This window comes from Trichogramma pretiosum, unplaced genomic scaffold (genome assembly GCF_000599845.2).
Source record: "Trichogramma pretiosum strain Unisexual culture from Peru unplaced genomic scaffold, Tpre_2.0 scaffold160, whole genome shotgun sequence".
Taxonomy (NCBI): Eukaryota; Metazoa; Arthropoda; class Insecta; order Hymenoptera; family Trichogrammatidae; genus Trichogramma; species Trichogramma pretiosum.
Window position 1 is genome coordinate 93,934 of NW_019640830.1, and position 20,715 is coordinate 114,648.

Here is a 20,715-nt window from a genome sequence, read left to right on the forward strand (position 1 = left end):
AAAAACTGTGTCGATGCGAATATACTCGACCAGTTTCGCGCGCAGCCCTCCGTGTAGCGTAGCGCTACCAAGTCACCGTACCAAACAACACACGGAGAGGTCATGCATGCGGCATTCCACGCACGATGTAAACAACAGAACAAGCACAGCAGCTCTGCGCTCTTCGTCGATTTCTTACTTTTTACAGCTTACATTTAATTTACTAATATTTACGAATCGTGCAATCGAGACTTTTATCTCGTGTCCACGAGTAATTTTTCTATCAATTATTATGTAATATTACGGAAAAATGAGAAATCATACTAGAATCTTTGACAATTTTTTATAGAATCGCTCATATACACATAGCACAGACCAAAAAAAAGGTGAACATTTTGATACACAGCTCTTAGCTATTTGTCAATGCACGTCGTGCACTCGAGAGTGCAGTGCAGAGAGTCAGCAGCAGCGCCGAGCTACTAGGCAAATATATCATAGCTTCAAGGAAGTACTTAATTAGCTACCGCTGTTATACTTGTGCGATTGAGCGCGAGCGCGCCTCTACTCTCTCTCATGCATGGCACACACGTACAGAGGTGTATTATATATAAAGCACATACGCGCGGGCAGGTCACGACTCTGTTTAACATATTTTCAACAGGCTAAGACATTAGATTTAATCAGTCAATTATCCAACGATACTAATACTTATGTTAATGCGGTGGGTATATATATAACGCGGGTGTTCCCTCTCTCTCTCTCTCTCTCTCTCTCTCTCTCTCTCTGTACTCTGTACTCTCTCTGTAGCAAGTGTGTATTTTACATAATGCACCTATGTACACATACACACGTACGACTCCGAGGGGATCGCAATTGCTTTGACATGGAAATTTTGCCGCGCGTACATGGCTGCAAAGGTCAAAAGTCGAACTGGCGAAAGACCTAGGTCGAAATTCTCGGGCCTCTGCTATTTTTAAATATATTATGCGTGTGTACCTATGTAGCTTATATGTATGTGTAGGAGCTGCATTCATCGTGCGCCCTGAGAAAAGTAACACGACCTCTCAACTTCGCACGCTTATCTTGAGAATTCGTTTCCTTCCTCTCTCATTATGTATGCATATTATGAGCGAGAGGGAACTTATAAAGAAAATCGAACTGCTACTGAAATAGGTACAGATTATAAATATGAAAACGTTGCTTGCTTAGCGCAGTCATTATAAGTATGAAAACGTTGTTTTTGAGATCAATTTTGCTGATGATTTGATAGATATATTCTATATAGCCAGACTTTTGACTAAAGAAAGGTTGTTTTTCACTAGCGGATTTACAATCCGCCATCTGTTGACTAAATCAAAAAGCCCATAATCAAATCTTGATTACGGTAAATCTCGTTACAATACGAAACGAATTTCGAAATATTAATCTTTAGATTTTCTTACGTAATAAAATAGCTCAATTTTTACAGTAATAAGCAGCTGTGTTAGAACAGATAATCGAGGTGAAACATAAATTCATAAAAAAATACAGTCTGAGCGAATTTATTAATTCAATTGAAAAGTTTTTAACATACTATTATATATTATATATATTATACATTATATTATATTTTATATTTTTTACTTATAAATTTTACTTATAAAAAAGAGAACGGCCGAAAAGTGAAACCGCGTAAAACGACCTCTGATTGGCTGACACTGACGACGACGCCCGACGCGAGCCGACTCTATACGAGAGCCTGTGCTGCTAAAAATTCGAATGAAAAAATTGACGCGCGAGAAGCGCGTTTGAAACGTACTATTTCTGAACTATTTCTGAATCTTAAGCTAACCTCAAAACACAAAAAAAATTGACACGCGCGGAGCGCGTCTTAAACGTCTAGTAAACTAGTAAATATAAATGAATAAATCACCACCCTGGTAAAAATGCTCAATACTTATAATTTTCGAATGACCATTAAATTACCATTTAAAACATTTTTAAATATATTTCTATGAATTTTCTTGTTTTTAGCGATTTTTTGTTGTTAAAATTATGTATCTTACAATTATTAGGCGCATTTTAAATGACCTGAAAATGAACAGCATTTTCGGCCAGTTTTCAACCACTTTCACAATACTACTTCAAGTCTATACCACTAGATGGCGAGTCCCTTTAGCTGTAAACCTGAAAGCGGCAAAGTCAAAGTAATTGTTTATAAGTTGCATAACGTGATAGTCGAGTGCTGTCTTCACAGTGGCCAGACGTAATTTAAATAATGTTGCACCACCGGTACTCGTTCAAGGTCGTCGTCGTCGTCGCGCCGTAGCATATCGCGACGGAGAGCGAGATATACCGCGTATAATGATATTGCAGTGTGAATTGAAAGGTGTATCTGTTACTGCGATATACATCGTTGACACCACCACTGTCGTAAACGCATGTACTGTGTATATGTTGTATAGAAGAGATGTACGCGATTACTCCAAAAAACATTTGATTCGATCGAGTCGAGTACTCGAATTTTTGGGTTAAAGTTAGAGGTAAAGTTGAAATAAAAAGTTGAATTAAAGTTTTTGAATTTCATAATACCCGACTAAAACTATACACACGGTACTGCACGTATAAATCCTCATGCCTCGACTCAAAAATGACTACATCCCTGCCACTGTAAAAAAAATCTTGTTAAGGTCTCAGTCGCAAAAAGTCTCATGTATACTTGACTATCGGCCTCGTCTGCTTATCCGTAAAACTACAAATATGTAAGCTTGAATCCGAACGATTCAGAAACGATTGGAAAACGTAAGTAGGGCGTTGTTTATGCCTAGTCGCGTAATGTTGACATAATTTTCGTACGTTCATGCTCTCGTGTTCAAACGCACGAGGACCAACCCATCTGCGATGAAAATTCGATTTCCGCTCGTTACTGTACAAAGCTGGCGCTTCTTCCATCTTTGATAGCTTGCCGACCACAGCCAAGAAGATCGGATCGATTGTCGCGAGTGATTTTCGTGAATAAAATAAAAAAAAATTTCTCATACTATAATTGACTGTGTGCGGTGTTACTTTCAATAACATGGTTTTTATTGATAAACGCTCAGGCTTTCAAAAATTGAAGAGCTTAAAACAAAATGTCAATTGGGAAATCGAAATCGAGCGAAGAGATCTTCTGGACAAACTTTATTCATTGTTCACCCGTTGGCAGGGTTGTCAATTGCCCAATCTTCTGGACATTTTTTTGCCCAAAAACATTGATTTGATTCTCACAGATTCCGTTCAGTACATGTGGAATGGATATGAAGGTATAGAAATTATAAGGTTCGTGGCTCAGACCGGCTACAAAGACAGGCCCAAAGTTGAACAAGATGGCAATCCATCGTCGCGTCGCACCACAGCAGTGCATCGTGCATTCACGACCAGATACGAAATCGTCAGTTTGCTCTTTAAGATTTACGATAATTTTGACGTGAATTACACCGACGATTCTGGCCTCACGCATTTCCATGTGGCCTGCAAGTTTGGCTGCGAAGATGTCGTTGAAAAATTCCTCGAGCGAGGCCAGGATCCCAATTGCCTCGTGCCATATACAGGTAATACGCCTCTCATCTATGCCGTGAGCTGGGGCCGTGAACAAATTGCCCGATTGCTGCTGAAACATGGTGGCAATCCGAATATAGCCAACAAGGATGGATCAACACCTTTACACGTTATTTGCGAGCGCATTGTAAAAGATGATGATTTTATGGAAATTTTCTTCGAGATCATCAAAGGCGTCAATCATACGGTGCAGGTAGACGCCCGGAACAGGTACGGCGACGCACCATTGCACTTGGCTGTTCGCGAAAGCAACGCGAAGGCGATTGAATCGCTACTGAGAAACGGCGCCGATCCGAGCTTAGCTCTTCATTTAATTTGCTTGAGACGCGACAACGACGACTTGGTGAGGCTATTCTTCCGGATCAGCGATGAAGTCGATAAGCCGTTGCAGCTCAACGCCTTGGACAAGTTGGGTCGGACACCACTACATATCGCTGTGGCCGATGGCTGTAAAAAACAGATCGTCCGAGAGCTGCTTGCAAGAGGCGCCGACCCTAATACGGCTGACAAGGAAGGATCGACACCTTTGCACTGTACTTGCAAGAAAGGCCGCGGCGATGCCACGGCGGAGATATTCCTCGAGATCACCGACGAATTCACACAGGCGGTTCAGATCGACGCGCAGGACGGGTTTGGTAATACACCGTTGCACTTGGCTCTGAAGTACAGTCGCATGGATGTGGCCTGGATGCTGCTAGGAAGAGGCGCCAGTTCGGCTTCGGTTAACCAGATGAGAGCTACACCTTTGCACATTATTTGCGAGTCATTCTATCTCAACAGAAATTACCGTGCCGAGCAACTCGAGATTGTCCAAGAACTGATGAGAAGAGACGCCAATTGGTATTCGGCCAACACCGAGGGATCGACTCCCCTGCACGTTGTTTGCAATAGATGCTCAGACTATGATGACTTAGCGTCTACATTGTTACGCGAGATTAGCGACCGCCATCCGCCAGTACATCAGTCAGTAATAATTAATAATCAAGACAATGAAGGTAATTCACCGCTGCACTTGGCTCTGTCTCGTGGCCACGCAAATCTTGCCGTATCTCTGCTGACAAGTGGCGCCAACCCGAATCTGGCTAACGATTCGGGTCGGACGCCTCTGCACGTCGTTTGCAATAGACCAGACCGCGATTTGGCGAGGATATTTTTGAACGCGAGCGAAGCAGTCAATCCAGCGCTGCAGGTCAATGTCCAAGACCGGTTGGGTAACACACCGTTACACTTAGCTGCGGAGTGCGGCAATGCGAGAGCGATTGAAACGCTGCTGATAAGAGGCGCAAGACCGAATTTAGCCAATCGGCATGGGTTGACAACTTTGCACGTCATTTGCAAGAGAGACCACGACGATGAAACCTTGTTGATGAAATTCGTCCAGGAAATCATCAAGAATGAACGTGGACCGGTGCAGATCGACGCCAGGGACAATTTGGGCGAAACACCGCTGCACGTGGCTGTGTCTCTTGGCCATAAAAAACTAATCAACTTGCTACTGAGATACGGCGCCGATCCGAATTCAACCAACGTTGTAGGATCGACACCTTTGCACATTATTTGTAAAAGACAGCACGACTATGATGACGTAATAGAAGTATTTTTCAACGTCAACAAATACCGTAATCAACTCGTGCTGGTCGACACCGTGGACAACTTGGGCCGGACACCACTGCAATGGGCCGTGGCGAATCTTTTTCCGCACGCGGTCCATGAACTTTTGATTCGAGGGGCTGATCTGTCTATCTTCGTTTTTCCCGACGAGAGTTACTTTGCTGAAAGATTAGAGTCGCGGTACAATGGAATTTCGCCAAATTTCAAATTAAAACTAGCGGCTTCCGCTCTGATTATCGTTGAACTTCTCGAGAAGAAAGGATACGAGCTGGACCGAAGCGATGCCCTAACGATCATGCGATTTTTCGCTAAACTCGAAATGTCCGAGTTGTTCGCTGATCTTGACGAACGTTGGTATGACAATGAAGAGTTTACGGAATGGGCGAAAAATTTGAAGATGGGTGAGAATCCGTCGCTCTACGATTTGATTCGGTTGCGACCCAAGGAGGCGGCAAAGCAATTTTGGAACTATTACAATTTAGCACAACGGGGTTTATTGCAACGCTGTCCTCGAGGACAAAGACAAGCGTGCCTTGTCCATCTGTACGAAATAATGTCGAGAAAATTTTTTCAAGATTGGGCTATGGATTGTTTCTCGGAGCTGATAAACTATCGTTTTCCGGTTCCCTGCTGTGAAATGATCATCGAGGAGCTAACGAACAAAGATTTATACAATATATGCTTGGCCGCTACAACGTAGAGCTACGTCGATCAGCGTAATTGCAGTATTATTTTAGGTATAGAGTAATCTAATTTTGTATAAACTACATATTTAAATAAATATGTACTCTCTAATTATGTATAAATTACATATTTATATAAATTTTTCTTTAAAAAATTATTTTCTATATTTTTATTTATAAGCACACGACCATCCAAATGAAAAAATATACACATTATAAATATAAGTATTTATTAAAAACGAAAATAATAATACTTAACGCGATTGAAAAAGTTCAAATGATACTCAAACAAAGTACGAAAACTGGACAAATCGAACGTAAAACATCGAATACTCGCGTGCAGTAGCGTAACGAGAGCTGTGTTACGTGGGCAAGCCGAATTTTTGTTCAATCAAAAATCTCTTGTATTTTACGTCTCGCGGTAAAACCAACTCAATCGCGTTGTTATTAGTTGTTTATTACCTTCTCACCCTCTTCCCGCGCGCATCAAAGTCAAAGCACGAATTTGACAAAAATTACGTTCGAACTAACTAAGGTTGACTCGGATGCAAGTAAAGAATTTTCACTTTTAAATCATCCAAGAAAACTCGAGCAACTTTTCATATACCAGTTATATACATATATCGCGATCAAAGGGGATAAACAGTCGATATAGGCGCTCGCGGTGAAAAAGTACCAGTCATTATTGAGCAAAATACGGCGGCTGCGTGCCTGCGTGCGTGCATGCACGCGCATACACACATACGCAACGCATCTCTTAAAGAAGCTACAGAGATAAAAAGCGCCGAGTGCAGCTGCGCGGATGTATATACGTACACACGTAATGGCCGTACACACAGGCGCGTCCGCGTGCATCGATAATCAGCTGCGTTATTCGCCGAGATTTGAAAATACATGCAACGCACGCGTATGTGTTTATAACGTATGGACGCGCGTGCATAAGGTGAACTTGTAAGGCTATTATCTCGAATGTGCAGCATAGAGCGTAGCAACGCAGAACAACAGCTATGCGCGCGTATAATATGTATAAGAGAGAGAAGATGCTTGGCACGCGCCTAGAAATTGATGACGCCTTATTACGGGCCGCGGAGCAGATTAATCAAGTCATTGAGGCTAGAGACAACCTAACACGCTTCCACGTGTAATGCGCCTTTGACAAATAAATTATACTCGGCGCGCGAGTATCTTCTCTCTCTCGCGTCTATTGTATGTAAGATATCCGAGTACTAAACAACACGCGGACGAATCAAAGCCGTAGCAGCAGTGGTATATATATGCGTTAAGCGCGCCGATTGAAATAATCAGTGCGCCTCGGCGGCGAGAAGATCGCAGCTTAATTGGAAAAGCTCGTGCGTGTGTGTGTGGAAATCGAGCAGAATTTAATGCCCGTATACTCGACTTTCAAACGTTTTTTCGAGCGTGTGTTTCTGTGCGATAGGATCGCGTAATTTAATTAAAGGAAATACCGCGGAAATATGCGAATTATGTATAACGCGATTACGCCCCGGTGAATTTGCGTTTTTTAGATTTAGATTCGAGCTTATATTATACGGATAGAGATAAAGTAACGATCGATTAAAAAGAACTCGATCTTCGCGTGTAGCGGTGATAAATAATTCGAATCCGCCGAGATATGACACGATTTTGCGCCAAAAGTACAAAAAAGATCGAGGCTTCGGCGCCCCAGCGATCGTGTACTAAAATATAATATTATATAGCGTAAAATGTATAGGCAGCCACCGTATAGCCTCTAATGCAATTAGATAATTGGTCCAACGTTCCAAGAGATCCGCGCTCATCGATAGCTTATGGACGCGATCGTGAAGAGAGACCGGCAAAACCAGAAGCACACGGCGGCGGCGGCGGCTGCTTTTGCCCAAATAGAACCCCGTTCACTTCCCATATTATAGTGCCTTGAAAACGTCTACACAGAAAAGAAGCTGCTGCTGCTGCATGGAGAACAAACGAACGAAGTAAAAAAAAAAGAAATTCACTGGGTGGCGCTATCGCCTTTAAGCTCGGCTCTGCCACGCACACACACAAATGGTATATTATGTACGTCAAGCGCCCTCCCCCTATCCTCGTGTTAATTAACCCCACACGTACGGTACAAGTATACAGAACAAACATTCGGATGAACACACACACGGACATAGAGATGCGCACGAGAGTATAGGTAGCCAACGATCGAGATCAACGCCGAAGATAGCATTGTTCTCCATAGTAGCAGCAGCAACTTTTCTGCGGGCTTCTTCTGCGCCGCTTCTTCAGCGTTCCTTCCTCGATCGAGAAGAGCAGCCCAAAAAATCGCGACTCGACCTTTTATTTTACCTTTTTTTTTTTAATCGTCCATCCGACGAGAGATTCTTACAACTATAGTTCTCGCGTGTGCTGCCACCGGCGCGCGCGAATTCCTTGATCGCGTTCGTTTTTATATATGCTAGTATATATATAATGCATAATTTGTCGCGCGCGCCTTATCTCACCACGCACGCAGGCAAAAAAAAAATCGATCTTGATAAGGTGAGGGGGGGCTCGCCCCGTGCACATACTAACGAGGCTTGCGCCGAGCGCGCAGAGATTCATGAGCAAACTGCAGCTAGTGGCGCGCGTGCGAAGAGGAGCCTGGACACCCGCAGTTTTTGCGAGAAAAGAGAGAGATTCGTTACGCGTTGTAAATTATATTTTCTCCGAGAGGTGCGTGCGAGATTTTTTCCGCAACAGCAGCAGCAGCAGCAGCATCAGACAACAACAACCCCACTTGACGCGCGGCAAGTGGTCATACGTATACGCTAGCTATATATCTTTGGATTAGTGCCTCCTTGATGAAACATATTCCGACGGCGGGGGACGCACTGCGTTACAGTGCCCTCGGCGAGTCACAAAGCTCGTTGCTTGTGCGCGTGCATTAATTATTATTTATGCACTCCGAATCGGCTCGCCGTGGAAAAATCAGTTTGGCAATCAAAGTGGATATTATTCGCGAGAGATCGAATATCTTTTCCTCTCTTCGTTTTATTTTTCTTGTGCGCGTTATTCGCTTGGCGATCGCGTGTGTCACTGCTGCTGCTACAGCGAAAAGATTTTATCAGCCGCGATATAACGGCAGCGGTAGCAGCGCGAAGAGTCGTTTAAAAAGCTTTCGAAATAATTTGTATGTATATAGGAATAAAAAAAGGATCGAAATTGGCAGACGCCGAGCGATTAATCAGTTGGCGCGCGTACATATATACGCGGCGCACGGAGACCAACAACTTGTTCTCAAAAACATCGTTGAGTTATTTCTCTATAACAAAAAAAAAGAAGCATCACGAGCAGAACGAGTATATACCAGGGGTACTTTTTTTCGTCTATACATTACATTTAAATATATACACACACATAGCGTATAGCGAGGGGCAATCAATTCCACCTGCCACCGACTAATCTCATCTCCGTATATGCATAAGTATGATACAGGTTAGTACCAGTAGTAGTAGTCAAAACGATCTCGCGAGCTGCAGCCGCGCATCCAATAAACTGCAGCGCTGCTACGCTCGTTACTTTTGCTTAATCGAGCGGGAGAGAGAGAGAGAGAGAGAAAAAAATCGGAAATTATAATCAATCCTGTTTTCCTCGCGACTTATATACTGCAGTGCAGTGTTCGACGCGACGAAACGCACATACCGATATCGTCTCTCTCTCGGTGCGCGCGTGGGCATACCGGACGTTTATATAGCGATAGTTGTACATAGAGGCAGATAGCTCGCTCTCGAGATGAAGCTGCGCGCGGGGGTGCCCCTGCGCGAAGAAAACTGGATCATCGACTTTTCCTTGGAGCGAGCGAGCCCGTTCCAAGGTGTGGCTGACTGGCTGCTGTTCAGGCTCGTCGAGCAACTCGGCAGCTTCATCCACGAGAGAGAGAGAGAAGAGATTCTTATTTCAATATTGCTTATGTATACCTATCTCGCGGCGGACGCGCCAAGCACGCGCATTATCAACGGGTCGTTCTATCTCGACGACGCGACTTTATATTTATATCTTTTAAGCTTTGGACTCGCGCGTACAGAAAAGCAACAATTTTTGCGCGGAAAAAGGAGACGCGAGCGAGTCGTCACGAGCAAGACACGTGTGTATAGTCGTTGATTTAGAACGCGGCGCGAGAGAATATGCTTCGTTGTCGTCGAGGAAAGAAACGAGCGAGAGAGAAAGGCTGAAATTTATGCGCGACTCTCCGAGCCCGAGCTTGCGCGAGTCAGGTGTGAAATTCCCCCTTTTATACGAGAGAGAGAGAGATGGGGAGAGGTGATTTAAATCTCGCGGGATAATCAACGAAATTTTGCGAAATACATCATCATCACTCACAAACGGCCGCAAGTGCGTAAACATATAGCACGAGAGCGAGAGAAAAAAAGGACGAAAATGTAGAGAGACGAGAGAATTTTTATGTCGTACGGCCCGCGAGTATTATAATTCATTGGTCAAAGTTAACTTATATATATATGCGGCGGCGGCGGCGTCGAGCTTCAATCATCACTCATTATACATACACAATAACGCAGCGGGCGAGATGTACACTAGGCCGAGAATAAGACCTCATCGCGCCGCGCGAGCACAGAACTCTGTAATATAAATACAAAAGGAAGGACGAAATTAATGCGCGCCTTGATATCAAGAGAGAGAAAGAGAGGCACAAAGTTCGTCGTTGTACGACAACGACTAATGACTCTCGTGCGCTCGGCTGCTGCTGTTCCCTCTCCTTCTCTTGGCTATAATAATGATCCGCCGAGCCTCGCGCACGCACTTGCATACACCAGACACGAGCGTAGATATACGCTTTATTATATTATTTATATACACGCGGCAAACACGTGTATGATAAACGTCTTACAAGTGCGCAAGGCAGCGCGCGACAAGGCGCATTATAATGTTTTTCAATTTTACCGAACACGCGCCGTATTCCACGCATACATAAAATTATGCAAATGCGACGCAATCGCAGTCGAAGTCGAATTAAAATGAAAAAAAAACGACGAGAATGATTGGATAAAGTTAGCTGGGTTTTTTAAAGCTCTCCGAGCTTTTCTCGCGCCGAGTAAAAGTGCAGATTTTCCCATGCGCGGCGCCAACACACACACAGTACAGGTATATCAAGTCCTTTCCTCGCGCTCGAAAAACACCGCAGTATAACAGAGTCTCGAGAGTCGCGAGAATCGCACGGAGCAATCAAACAATGCCACTTTTTCTCTGGGCTCTCTCTCTCTCTCTCTCTCTCTGCGCTGCACACGATCCAGAAGTGAGTGTATCTTCCTCACTCTATCTCTCTTTGTCAAGTGTTGTGTTGTGTACAAGACAATAAGAAAAGAGAGAATAAGTCAGACATCAGGCAGACGGAGTCGGGTGGGCACACACAGCACACACAGCACACACACATATATACTGCAGAGCAGATATAGAGTCGCGGGGCGCGCGCAACAGCACCGACAGACATGGACATGGACACGCATGCACAGCCACAGGAAGGAAGGATCAGCAGATCGCAGAATCAAGAGAAAGAGAGAGACAGGCGCCGATAAAGCAGTCAGATAGCCTCGGCAGTTGACTGCGGAGATTCTCCTACCCGAGAGTGCAAGAGAGAGAAAGAAAAGAGAGAGAGACAGACGGACGGACAGATAGAATATACATTTCGCAAACTGTTGCTGCTGCAACGGCTCGAGCTTCTGGTCTCATCGATCTGCACTGCAGCGCAGAAGAAAGAGAGAGAGCAGCAGAAAAATATAATGAAAGGATATATAGAAGAGAAGAAGAAGAAGAGAAAGAGCGAGGCCTGATGCTGCTGCTCCTTTCGCGGGTCTAAAGGCAATAAATAATGCATCGGTAGTATATAGGTAGGTAGGTAGAGTAGTAGCCACTACTACAGCTTCGGCTTCGTGTTATTCCTTTTCTTTCTTTTTTTTTGGTGGGCCTCTCTCTCGTTTTGTTGTTATAACTCATTCGGAAGCTTATATATCTCTCCTCTCTCTCTCCCCCGTGGTACATACATACTTATATATCCACGCGCGAGCGAGCGCATCGCGTATACACGCGTATACGTACTGTACGCCTCTCTCTGCTGCTGCTGCTGCATCTGCCATAAATCCGACTCGCTGCGGAGAAGACGCGTATAGGTAGCACCAAGTCTAATTGCATTATAAATTGTGCGTCGAAGCTCGCCAGCAGCAGCAGCGATACATGCGAGAGAGATGCAATGGTTAGATTAAACGTTTTAAAAGATCGGATGAGCTGCTGCCGCCGTCCGCCGACTGAGTGAAAAAGAAGAGTCGCTTGAGCAACTCGGGTTCCTTCTCTCTCTCTCTCTCGATCGTCAAATGCTTCATTTGCAAGAGCAGCAGCAACAGCAGGGAGGAATGCTCGAGTACGGTAGCTGCTGGCTGCTGCACCTTTCTCTCTCTCTCTCTCTCTCTCTCTCTCTCTCTCGTCATCTATATACCGTGTAATATGCTGCTACTACCGCGAAGAGCATCTCTTGGCAGTGCGTAAACCGCTGGAGCTGCTGCTCCTCTTGTACTCCCCGCGCGTCTCTCTCTCTCTCTTGGTAATTGATCGGTGTGATAAAACTCCGACCGAGAGAGAGACAGAGAAGTTTAAAGATGAGGTGGTGCCGTGGCTGTTAGTCCAGTTGCACTGCGCCAGCTTGTTTTGCTGCGTGGATATTGGGTGCCGCCGCCGCCGATGCGCAATATGCAGCGGCTCCCTGTCGACGCGCTGCATTCCGCGTATTATACGACGATCGAAATTATCCGCGCGTGCACTGCACTGCGGTATACAGAATTCTTCCGATGCGTTATAGATATAATGTGTACAGAAGTTCGTCGCACCGTACGACGGGGCGATGGCTAATTTTCCGTGGAGATATCTCGAGCTGTACTGCACATGTGCTAATGACCAATATGACCGTGTGTGTATGTGTGTAAGTGCACATACGACAAGGATCGTATACACGTGTACGTATGTGTATGTATATTGCCGGACTCTCTACAGAGATCTATCTGAAGGAACCCATCGCTCGCGGGGCCTTATTAAGTGGCCCCCCTGCATCATGATCCGTATAGGCGCGTGTATTATACACATGCGTCCGTGTGTGTATCTGTGCGAGGATGCATATATGCTCACCTGCATCTACTACTACTACTACTACTACTACTACTCGTTTTGCGAGATGCTCAGCCGCACACCCTCGAGGCTACGATTGCAAACATCTATAGGCACAAAAAGGTCGAGCGTCGAGAGTCTACTGTGCTTATATATTCCGTAACAATGATACCTCTTCTTCCTCGCATCTCGGTATATACGCGTTACAATGTGAGCGGCCGTGCGTAATTACGCCCGCGGAGAACAATTATTGCTACTCCGAGGCTGCCCGCGTATTATATTATACATGTACAAGGGATCATTGTGCATATGTGTATGCGATGGATTATCGCGGACAAAGATGCCCCCGAGACCACCATCTCCCCGAGACGAACGAGTATATATATACGAAATTCATCCTTATTGCACGGTTATTTTATATATATACCACTATGTAAGATATCAGAGATCGGATCCGAGAGATAAGGGATCGGCCTTTCGAGGGAGAGAGAGATTATTTTTTGCGAATCGAGCCCAGCTATGATTTACGAAATCCCGTAACGTCGCTAATTTTTCAACGGCCAAACGACGTTTAGCCCTTTTATTACGATGCAGTAAGTGTTGAATTTCGTGGCGTCGGGTTTTTATAGATTCTAAGATTTGAGTATGGCAATTAATTGAAATAAAAGTCAAGACGAAGGGCTTTGCAAGTGACCTTTTGTCAGGGGATGACTAAATTGCCATCTTTCGCTTACTACATTATTACAATTGCGTTTTCAGAAAAGATATGCGTATCGATCATTTATATCATCAAACTTGGGGGTTGAAAAACTATTATTATTATATTGTAAATTCAAATCATCTGTATAAATTTAATGTTAAGTAGGACACAATATACTTGCAAATCATTCATCGATGAGAATCGGTATCATTCCACAGTACCAAGTGTAAAAAATCGTTTTGTCTACGCCATCGCGTGAGAATGATCGATATACAGCGCGACGAATCGGCAAATATATAAGCCCGGGCAAAAAAACTGCCGAGCTATCGGACCCCGTGTACAATACTAGTACTAGTACTCACCGTCATGGTCGTCGTGAAGCCTAGTTTCGAACGCCGATCTCAGGTGCTCGATGATCGAGTCCAGCGCGCGCCGAGTAGTAGCGCTATTATTACCGCTGCTGCTGCTGCTGTTGATGGTGGCACGCAAAGCAAAATCCGATGCTGCTGCCGCTGCCGCTACTTCACTAACGTAATCGTCCTCCGGATCATCCGCCAGGTTGAAACCTCGGTGATCGAACCAGCTGAAAAATTTAATGCGACCAAAACAAAAAAAAGGCATGAAAGCAAAAAAGAAGTTAATACCATCGCAGGGGCTCTCTCTCGTCTTGGACGAGAATATAATACGGGGGAGGGAGGAAAAAAAAAAATTGTTATCTCTTCTCTCTCTCTCACTCTCTTACTGCTCTCGCGTGTAAAAGTGTACGAGATGAAATTATGAGGCCAAGTAGTATCGCTCGTTCATTTTAGCATTTTAATAACATCTCGCGCGTACGCGTATATATACCGCGTGCAGGAGGTGATCGGAGCTGCGCGCGGGGCACACAGGAAGCTTCGCCCTTTTCATACACACACGCGCGCGTATTTGCTGCACATACCGGTAGACCGGTTCTGCTACTGCCGATCTTTTTTTTCTCTCTCTCTCTCTCTCTCTCTCTTTCATCTTGTACACATATACGCGCGTATACGTGTATGTGTGTTCACGATAAAAATATATTAGACCTGCTGTATGTAAGCAGCTACTGCCTCCGAGAGAGAAACTGCAATGCACGCGTATAATTACTAATTGCTCTCTCTCTCTTTTTCTTTCTTTTTTTTTTCTTCGTCCTTTTCTCCTCTTGGACAGGAGACTCGAGAGATGTATCCTACGTATATATGGCCCCGCATCTTCATGCGCGCGCGAGACGATATAATGATGATAATGATAATGATGATGATGAAGCTACCGAAAATTCAAATTTAAATTAATCGACGCCGTATGTGTGTATGTGTGTGTAAGAGGAGCTGAGCGCGAAGAAGAAGCTGAGGGCATATTATATAGTTGTAGAGCAGCACACATACATACGTGATACAGACTTGTGATACACAGTTACCGGACGCATAAATAATATCAGAGGCACGCAGAGGGCAATTAAACGCGCCAATAGGCCTGGAACATCGAAGCTTCTCCGAGTTTGAAAAAAAAGAAGGGTATATCGATAAGAAATCGGAGCGCGCCGAGTTAATAGGCGAGTGCGGGTACGACACACTACCGGTCTTACGCGACGAACTGCGCGACGGCGATGGTGCAGAGACTTTTTCGTCCGTACACACGCGCGTGTTCGAAAATTTCACAGCCGAGCGCCGCGCGACGTTCTCGATCATCCGCGCTTTATACGACGAGAGATACGAGCGAGACCTCGGCGTTGAAAATCGTATCTCGATCAACGTCGTCGTTGGTGGTGCTGCTGCAGTGCGTACTGTGCTCTCTCTCTATATGTATTATCGTTGGCTATTCGCCAAGTGTATCGCCTCGTATACGTAGAAAGATGCGGGCGGGTCTCTCTCTCGTCAGACCGATAAAGTCTCGAAATATATATTAATGAAGACGTTTTCTCTCCCCCTGGCGCTGCTGTGTGTTTTGCGTGTGCTAAAATTTTGATTTTCCAGGCTAACGCGTTCGCTCGTCTAGAGCCAGCAGAGAGACACATCGGAGAGAATGTATGCGAGTAGGTGCTTTTATATAATAAGCTTGCACGCGCGCGCGAAAAAGAGGCGAGAGGATTCTCTCGAGTTTCTGTTATAAAAGCTTTCGGAAATAGAAAGTCGACTAACAGCTCTCGAGTATACACACACACACACATACACACATGCGCGAGAGGTTATTTCGAGTGAGGTCAGAGGCTGTGTAGCTGCAGAAAGAGAGAGAGAGATGGTCAAGCTGAGCTTTAAACTCCTACGACTATAAGACGACTAAGACGGTGTTCTCGTGTTATTCGTCGTCTTAGTCGGCACATAAGAATCTGGATTACAGCCAAGCGACACGGCTGCGAGGCAAGAATGACTGCAGTGTGTGTGTGTACGTGCATTTAATGTTGTAGTATATATGGCACCCACGCGAAACCGCCAAGTATATCCACGATGCATGGCATTTGGGTCTCTCTCTCTCTTACTATACTTCTTCTTTTATTTTATTCCGTTGATGCAGCACTGCGATTCAAGCCGCACACGCGTCACGGGGTCTCGGGGGCGAAATTATTTCATATGCATTATATACATTTACTTGCGCACCCGCGCGTGCTGCACACGAGCGAGGCACGATCGCATGTGCGTGTGTGCCGGGCGTATACCTATCGAAAATGCACATCAATGAGCACGCGGCTGGAGTGCGCCTCGTGAAAAATTGACTCTCGCGCCTCCTCGCGCTTCGATCGGTATAATTTTTTACCCACAACCCCCGTTTCGTATAGATATGATACAATAAATAATTGAAAGTAATAATAATAACGACGACGACGACGACGACGATGTGGCATGCACGAAAAATCCGAAGCTCGAGTGTGCTGCGCTTAATGCATTTAACGGTCGCTCGGCAAATTTTACAGACTAGATACAGCGCGACGTCATATTATAAAAGATAGGTGCCTACTACTTGCTTGCTTATACTAGCAGCAACAGCTCAACGTAACAAAACCAACAACGACCCGTTATAAATGCCCGCTCGAGCTCGCATACGTATATAGACACGCCATTGGGACATTGAGAAGTCCGAAAAAGAAAAAGAGGTGAAAAAAAATCTCTCGCAAGTATACATATATATATATACACGTACACACGAAAACAAAAAGGCATTATTCTCCTTAAATAGGCCATATACAAGTGCAGCGAGCGCACGTAGCGTAGCGATTTTGCGCTAGAGAGCTGCGAGTGGCCACCAGCTACTATATGGTGTGTGCACCAGTATAATGTAATATGCCTAGGCGTGTGCATACACACACACAGGTACACAGGTGCCTACACGCGAGCTTCTGAAAGCAAACACATGTATAAATTCACGACTGTGCGTGTGTATGTGTGTGTATGTGGATGGTTGCAGGCGCGACCTTGTGTGTCGGACACTGCTACATATATATAATAGGTAAAAGGAGTTCTACTGCTGCTGCTGCAACTCTAGGCATGCCTCGTGCCTCTCTCTCTCTCCTTCTTTCTCCGAGCTCTATGATAACTTCCCTCAACAATGCAACCTCGTTCTTTTCACCTCTCGTGCTCTCTCTCTCTCTCTCTCTCTCTCTCTCACTATCTCTCGGTACTTCTCTACCTATATATATTGTATTCTTTTTGTTTTCATCAATCTCTTTTGCTGTGCTCGCGCGCGCGCGCGCCGTATATCCTTTTATCTTGCCTTTCAATCCGCTGCCGTTGGCCGCTGCTGCTGCTGCTGCTTCTACAGGTGCACGGATGCAGCCAGTATCTTTTTTTTCTTCTTTTGCTTCAACTTTGCCACGCTCTTTCTTGTATGTATATGCTGCTATACATTTATATACACGCGTGCAAAGTTCTTGGGGCAGGGGCCTATCCTTATATTATTCTCTCTCCTTTTTTCGTCGTATATACATATATTACTCTCGTTCTCTGGTTTATAAGACTGATCAATGATGATGATGATGATGATGATGATGGTGATGATGACGACGCTGATGCTGGGGTACAACACGAGTTTCTTTCTTGCATAAATATATCCTTTCTGCCTCTGTGCTCTCGTGCTCTTTCGCGTGACGTCCAGTCGACTTATTTTTCGGTCCAATATACGTGTGCAGTGCGCACACACGATCGCACATACACATTCACGCGGTAGTAAACGCGAAGCTGAAGAAATGGAAGACAGAAAAATTATCGTTATCGACCGGAAAATATTCTACGATTCGAATATCAAAAGGACATTGTCGAGTCAAAAAAATTTGAGCTCCAAAATTTAAATCGATATATTATTCCACTCGAGGCGATCGGACGCAAAACGAAACTCGAAAAACCATTATACGTTACTTATAATAACAAAAAAAACAAAAAAAAAAAAAAGAAGAAGAAGACGAAAAATAAGAGGCGCACTTCCTTCGTGGCTCGCGGTGGCATATATAAGATACACCACGTCGTGATCTGCACGCAATTTCAGCCTGTATTATATACGCTTGTGTGCCAGCAGCAGCAGCAGCAGTCGATCCTCGCGCAGGATACAAACGACCATCATCATCGATCTCAAAACGACCGGTCAAAGGTATATATAATATACCGATCTTCTCTTTGCTCAAGGTGTACGATGCGATGATGCGGCGGCATGAGCGCAGTGCACGTGCCCCCTCGCGCGCACTTTTTCATATAATACTGCTCCGTGTGGCTGAGATATTATACCGTTGCACAAAACGAAGAAACCTGGAGAGACGCGGGGCTACATACATACACACAACGCAAGAAGCAGCAGCAAAGGTAAGAAGCTGCAACAGAGAGAGAGCAAGACTGTACAAAGTTGGAGAGGGGAAGTGCAGCAGGTTGGGGTGAACGCCCAACACGCGCTTGTGTTCGGAAAGAGGAGAAGCTTTTTTCGTCGTCGTCGTTGTTGTTACAATCAAACGGAATAATATTAATGAAAAAAATTAAATACCTTAACAAATTATTAAATTTTAATCATCGTCGATGCGAGATTCAATGTTTTGGTTTAGACGCACGAAATATTTATGCAACGGCCCCGCTAGCTCATACGTACGTGCACGTGTGTACACGCGTACATGTAATACAACGACGGCCCATAAGTATCATAGGTGATTGTTTGCGGTTATGGATTTTTTTTCTTCGATCTTCTGCCCATACAAGCGTGTACTACACAACGATACATAAAGTGCATTGGCTAAGCTCTCTCTCGCTCTGGTCGGTGCATTATACCGTATATACCGATGCGCGCGTTAACTTTATATGCGCGCGCGCGATAGATGCCGATACACGATAATTGCGCACGCCGCGGCACACGTATACAGTGTGTGTGTGTGTGCATATGTACAATCACAAATATATACTATAATAATAAACGTTCGCCGCTGCCGCTGCAGCTGGCCCGAGATATCTCCTTACGCGTATTATCCATTATATCCTTGCCCAGCCGCGCATTATAATGAACACATTGAAGAGAGAGAGAGAGAAAGAAGAAGAAACGAATGAGTGAATGAAAACGATCGTGTTCCCGAGATTACGCGTATAAGACGAATAAAAAAGCTCGTTACGATATAACGAACGCACAAAAATATCACCGGCTCTACTACTACTACCGGCCTTTATAGACGAGCGGAGCAGAGCAGCATTTGGCCCGAGGCCAATTATTTTCGGGTAATCGCGCGCGCGCATTATTTACATGCGGTTATACACACGCATGCTAACTCGGCAGAAAGGAAAAGCGAAGAAAAATCTATAATAAATACATTAGCTTTATTATCTACTTCTGCTTGCGTTATTATATGCTCGGCACACACGTATATATGCGTGCAAGGTGTAAAATTCTCGAGAGGTATGAAAAAAAAAGAACAGGTTTCCGCTGCTGGTACAGAGGTCACGGAGAATAAGCTCGTGCGCTTTATTACAGATAAGAGTCGAAGATAAAAGTTCGCGCGCCGAGTATAACGCAACGGGTGCGAGGTAGGCACGCACGTATATAAATGCACGCGCACAGGTGCACCCACCGATAACGAGCTCCGATATATACATTCGCGCAGCGCAAGAAAAGCACGACGTTTGCGCGCTATGATGTATCTTATCTCGGAAAGAAACGCTTGAAAAATAACGTAATGGGTTATACTGCCGTATTATTATATTATAAATATAATATCGCGGCAGCCCAGAAAAGTTGAAAACGAGAGGAGAGAGAGAGAAAGAGACGAAACAATTACGGTCGAGGGTATAGATCGAATACGAGGTGCGAGCTGTGCGCGCGCTCCAGGAGAGAGATTCGCTGCTTTGATCGATTGGCGATTTTTCAACTATATATATAGAGAGAAAAGAGCTTCAATTTTAGACCGCGATTAAAGTCCGATACATTACACGCATCGCGCCCAAGTGTTGACGAGGAAAATTGCTTATTTATTATCAGGTCGTAGTCGGTGCTATCGCTGAATTCATCGAGCGAGAAAATCGATTATGTACACACATGAGCTGGCTAGCTATCTTTATCGACCGATGCACTTAGACCTAAATTACGGCGCGAAGCCTCGCCACGAGTTATTATTATTTATCATTTTTCCCTCTCAAGAGAGAGAGAGAGAGATCCAGAATAGTGGAAAATTTTGCGCTTATTATACGCAAGAGAGAGAAAACTTCTTTTTTTGGCAACGCCTATGCAAAATTTGGGCTCGTGTGCGTGTGTTATTATACAACGCGATGGGTGTGTATTTATAAACAACAATGAACATCGCTGTTCCTCGGTGAAATTGGCCAAACAGTCCAGAGAGAGAGAGAGAGAGAGAGAGAGAGAGAGAGAGAGAGAGAGACCTACAAATCGTTGGAGCTGCTGCGTGTGTATAATCAATTAACTCATTCAAACGTAAATAAATACCTGATGCAACGCTTTGAAATAGCCAATAACAGTCTTTATTGTGTGAATGAGGTTTAATTTTTTACATATTTTTCAATTTCTTACAATAACATCGATAAATAAACTATAGCTTTTCTTTAAAAAACT

General features: G+C 44.5%; 1 protein-coding gene across 1 annotated transcript; it reads left to right on the forward strand.

Moving 5' to 3' along the window:
• The first annotated feature begins 2,855 nt into the window (after positions 1–2,855).
• On the forward strand, positions 2,856–5,997 carry LOC111694621 (serine/threonine-protein phosphatase 6 regulatory ankyrin repeat subunit C-like). The gene has a single exon (XM_023463419.1). The coding sequence runs from the start codon at positions 3,035–3,037 to the stop codon at positions 5,864–5,866; it is 2,832 nt and encodes a 943-aa protein (XP_023319187.1). The 5' UTR covers positions 2,856–3,034; the 3' UTR covers positions 5,867–5,997.
• The last annotated feature ends 14,718 nt before the right edge of the window (positions 5,998–20,715 follow it).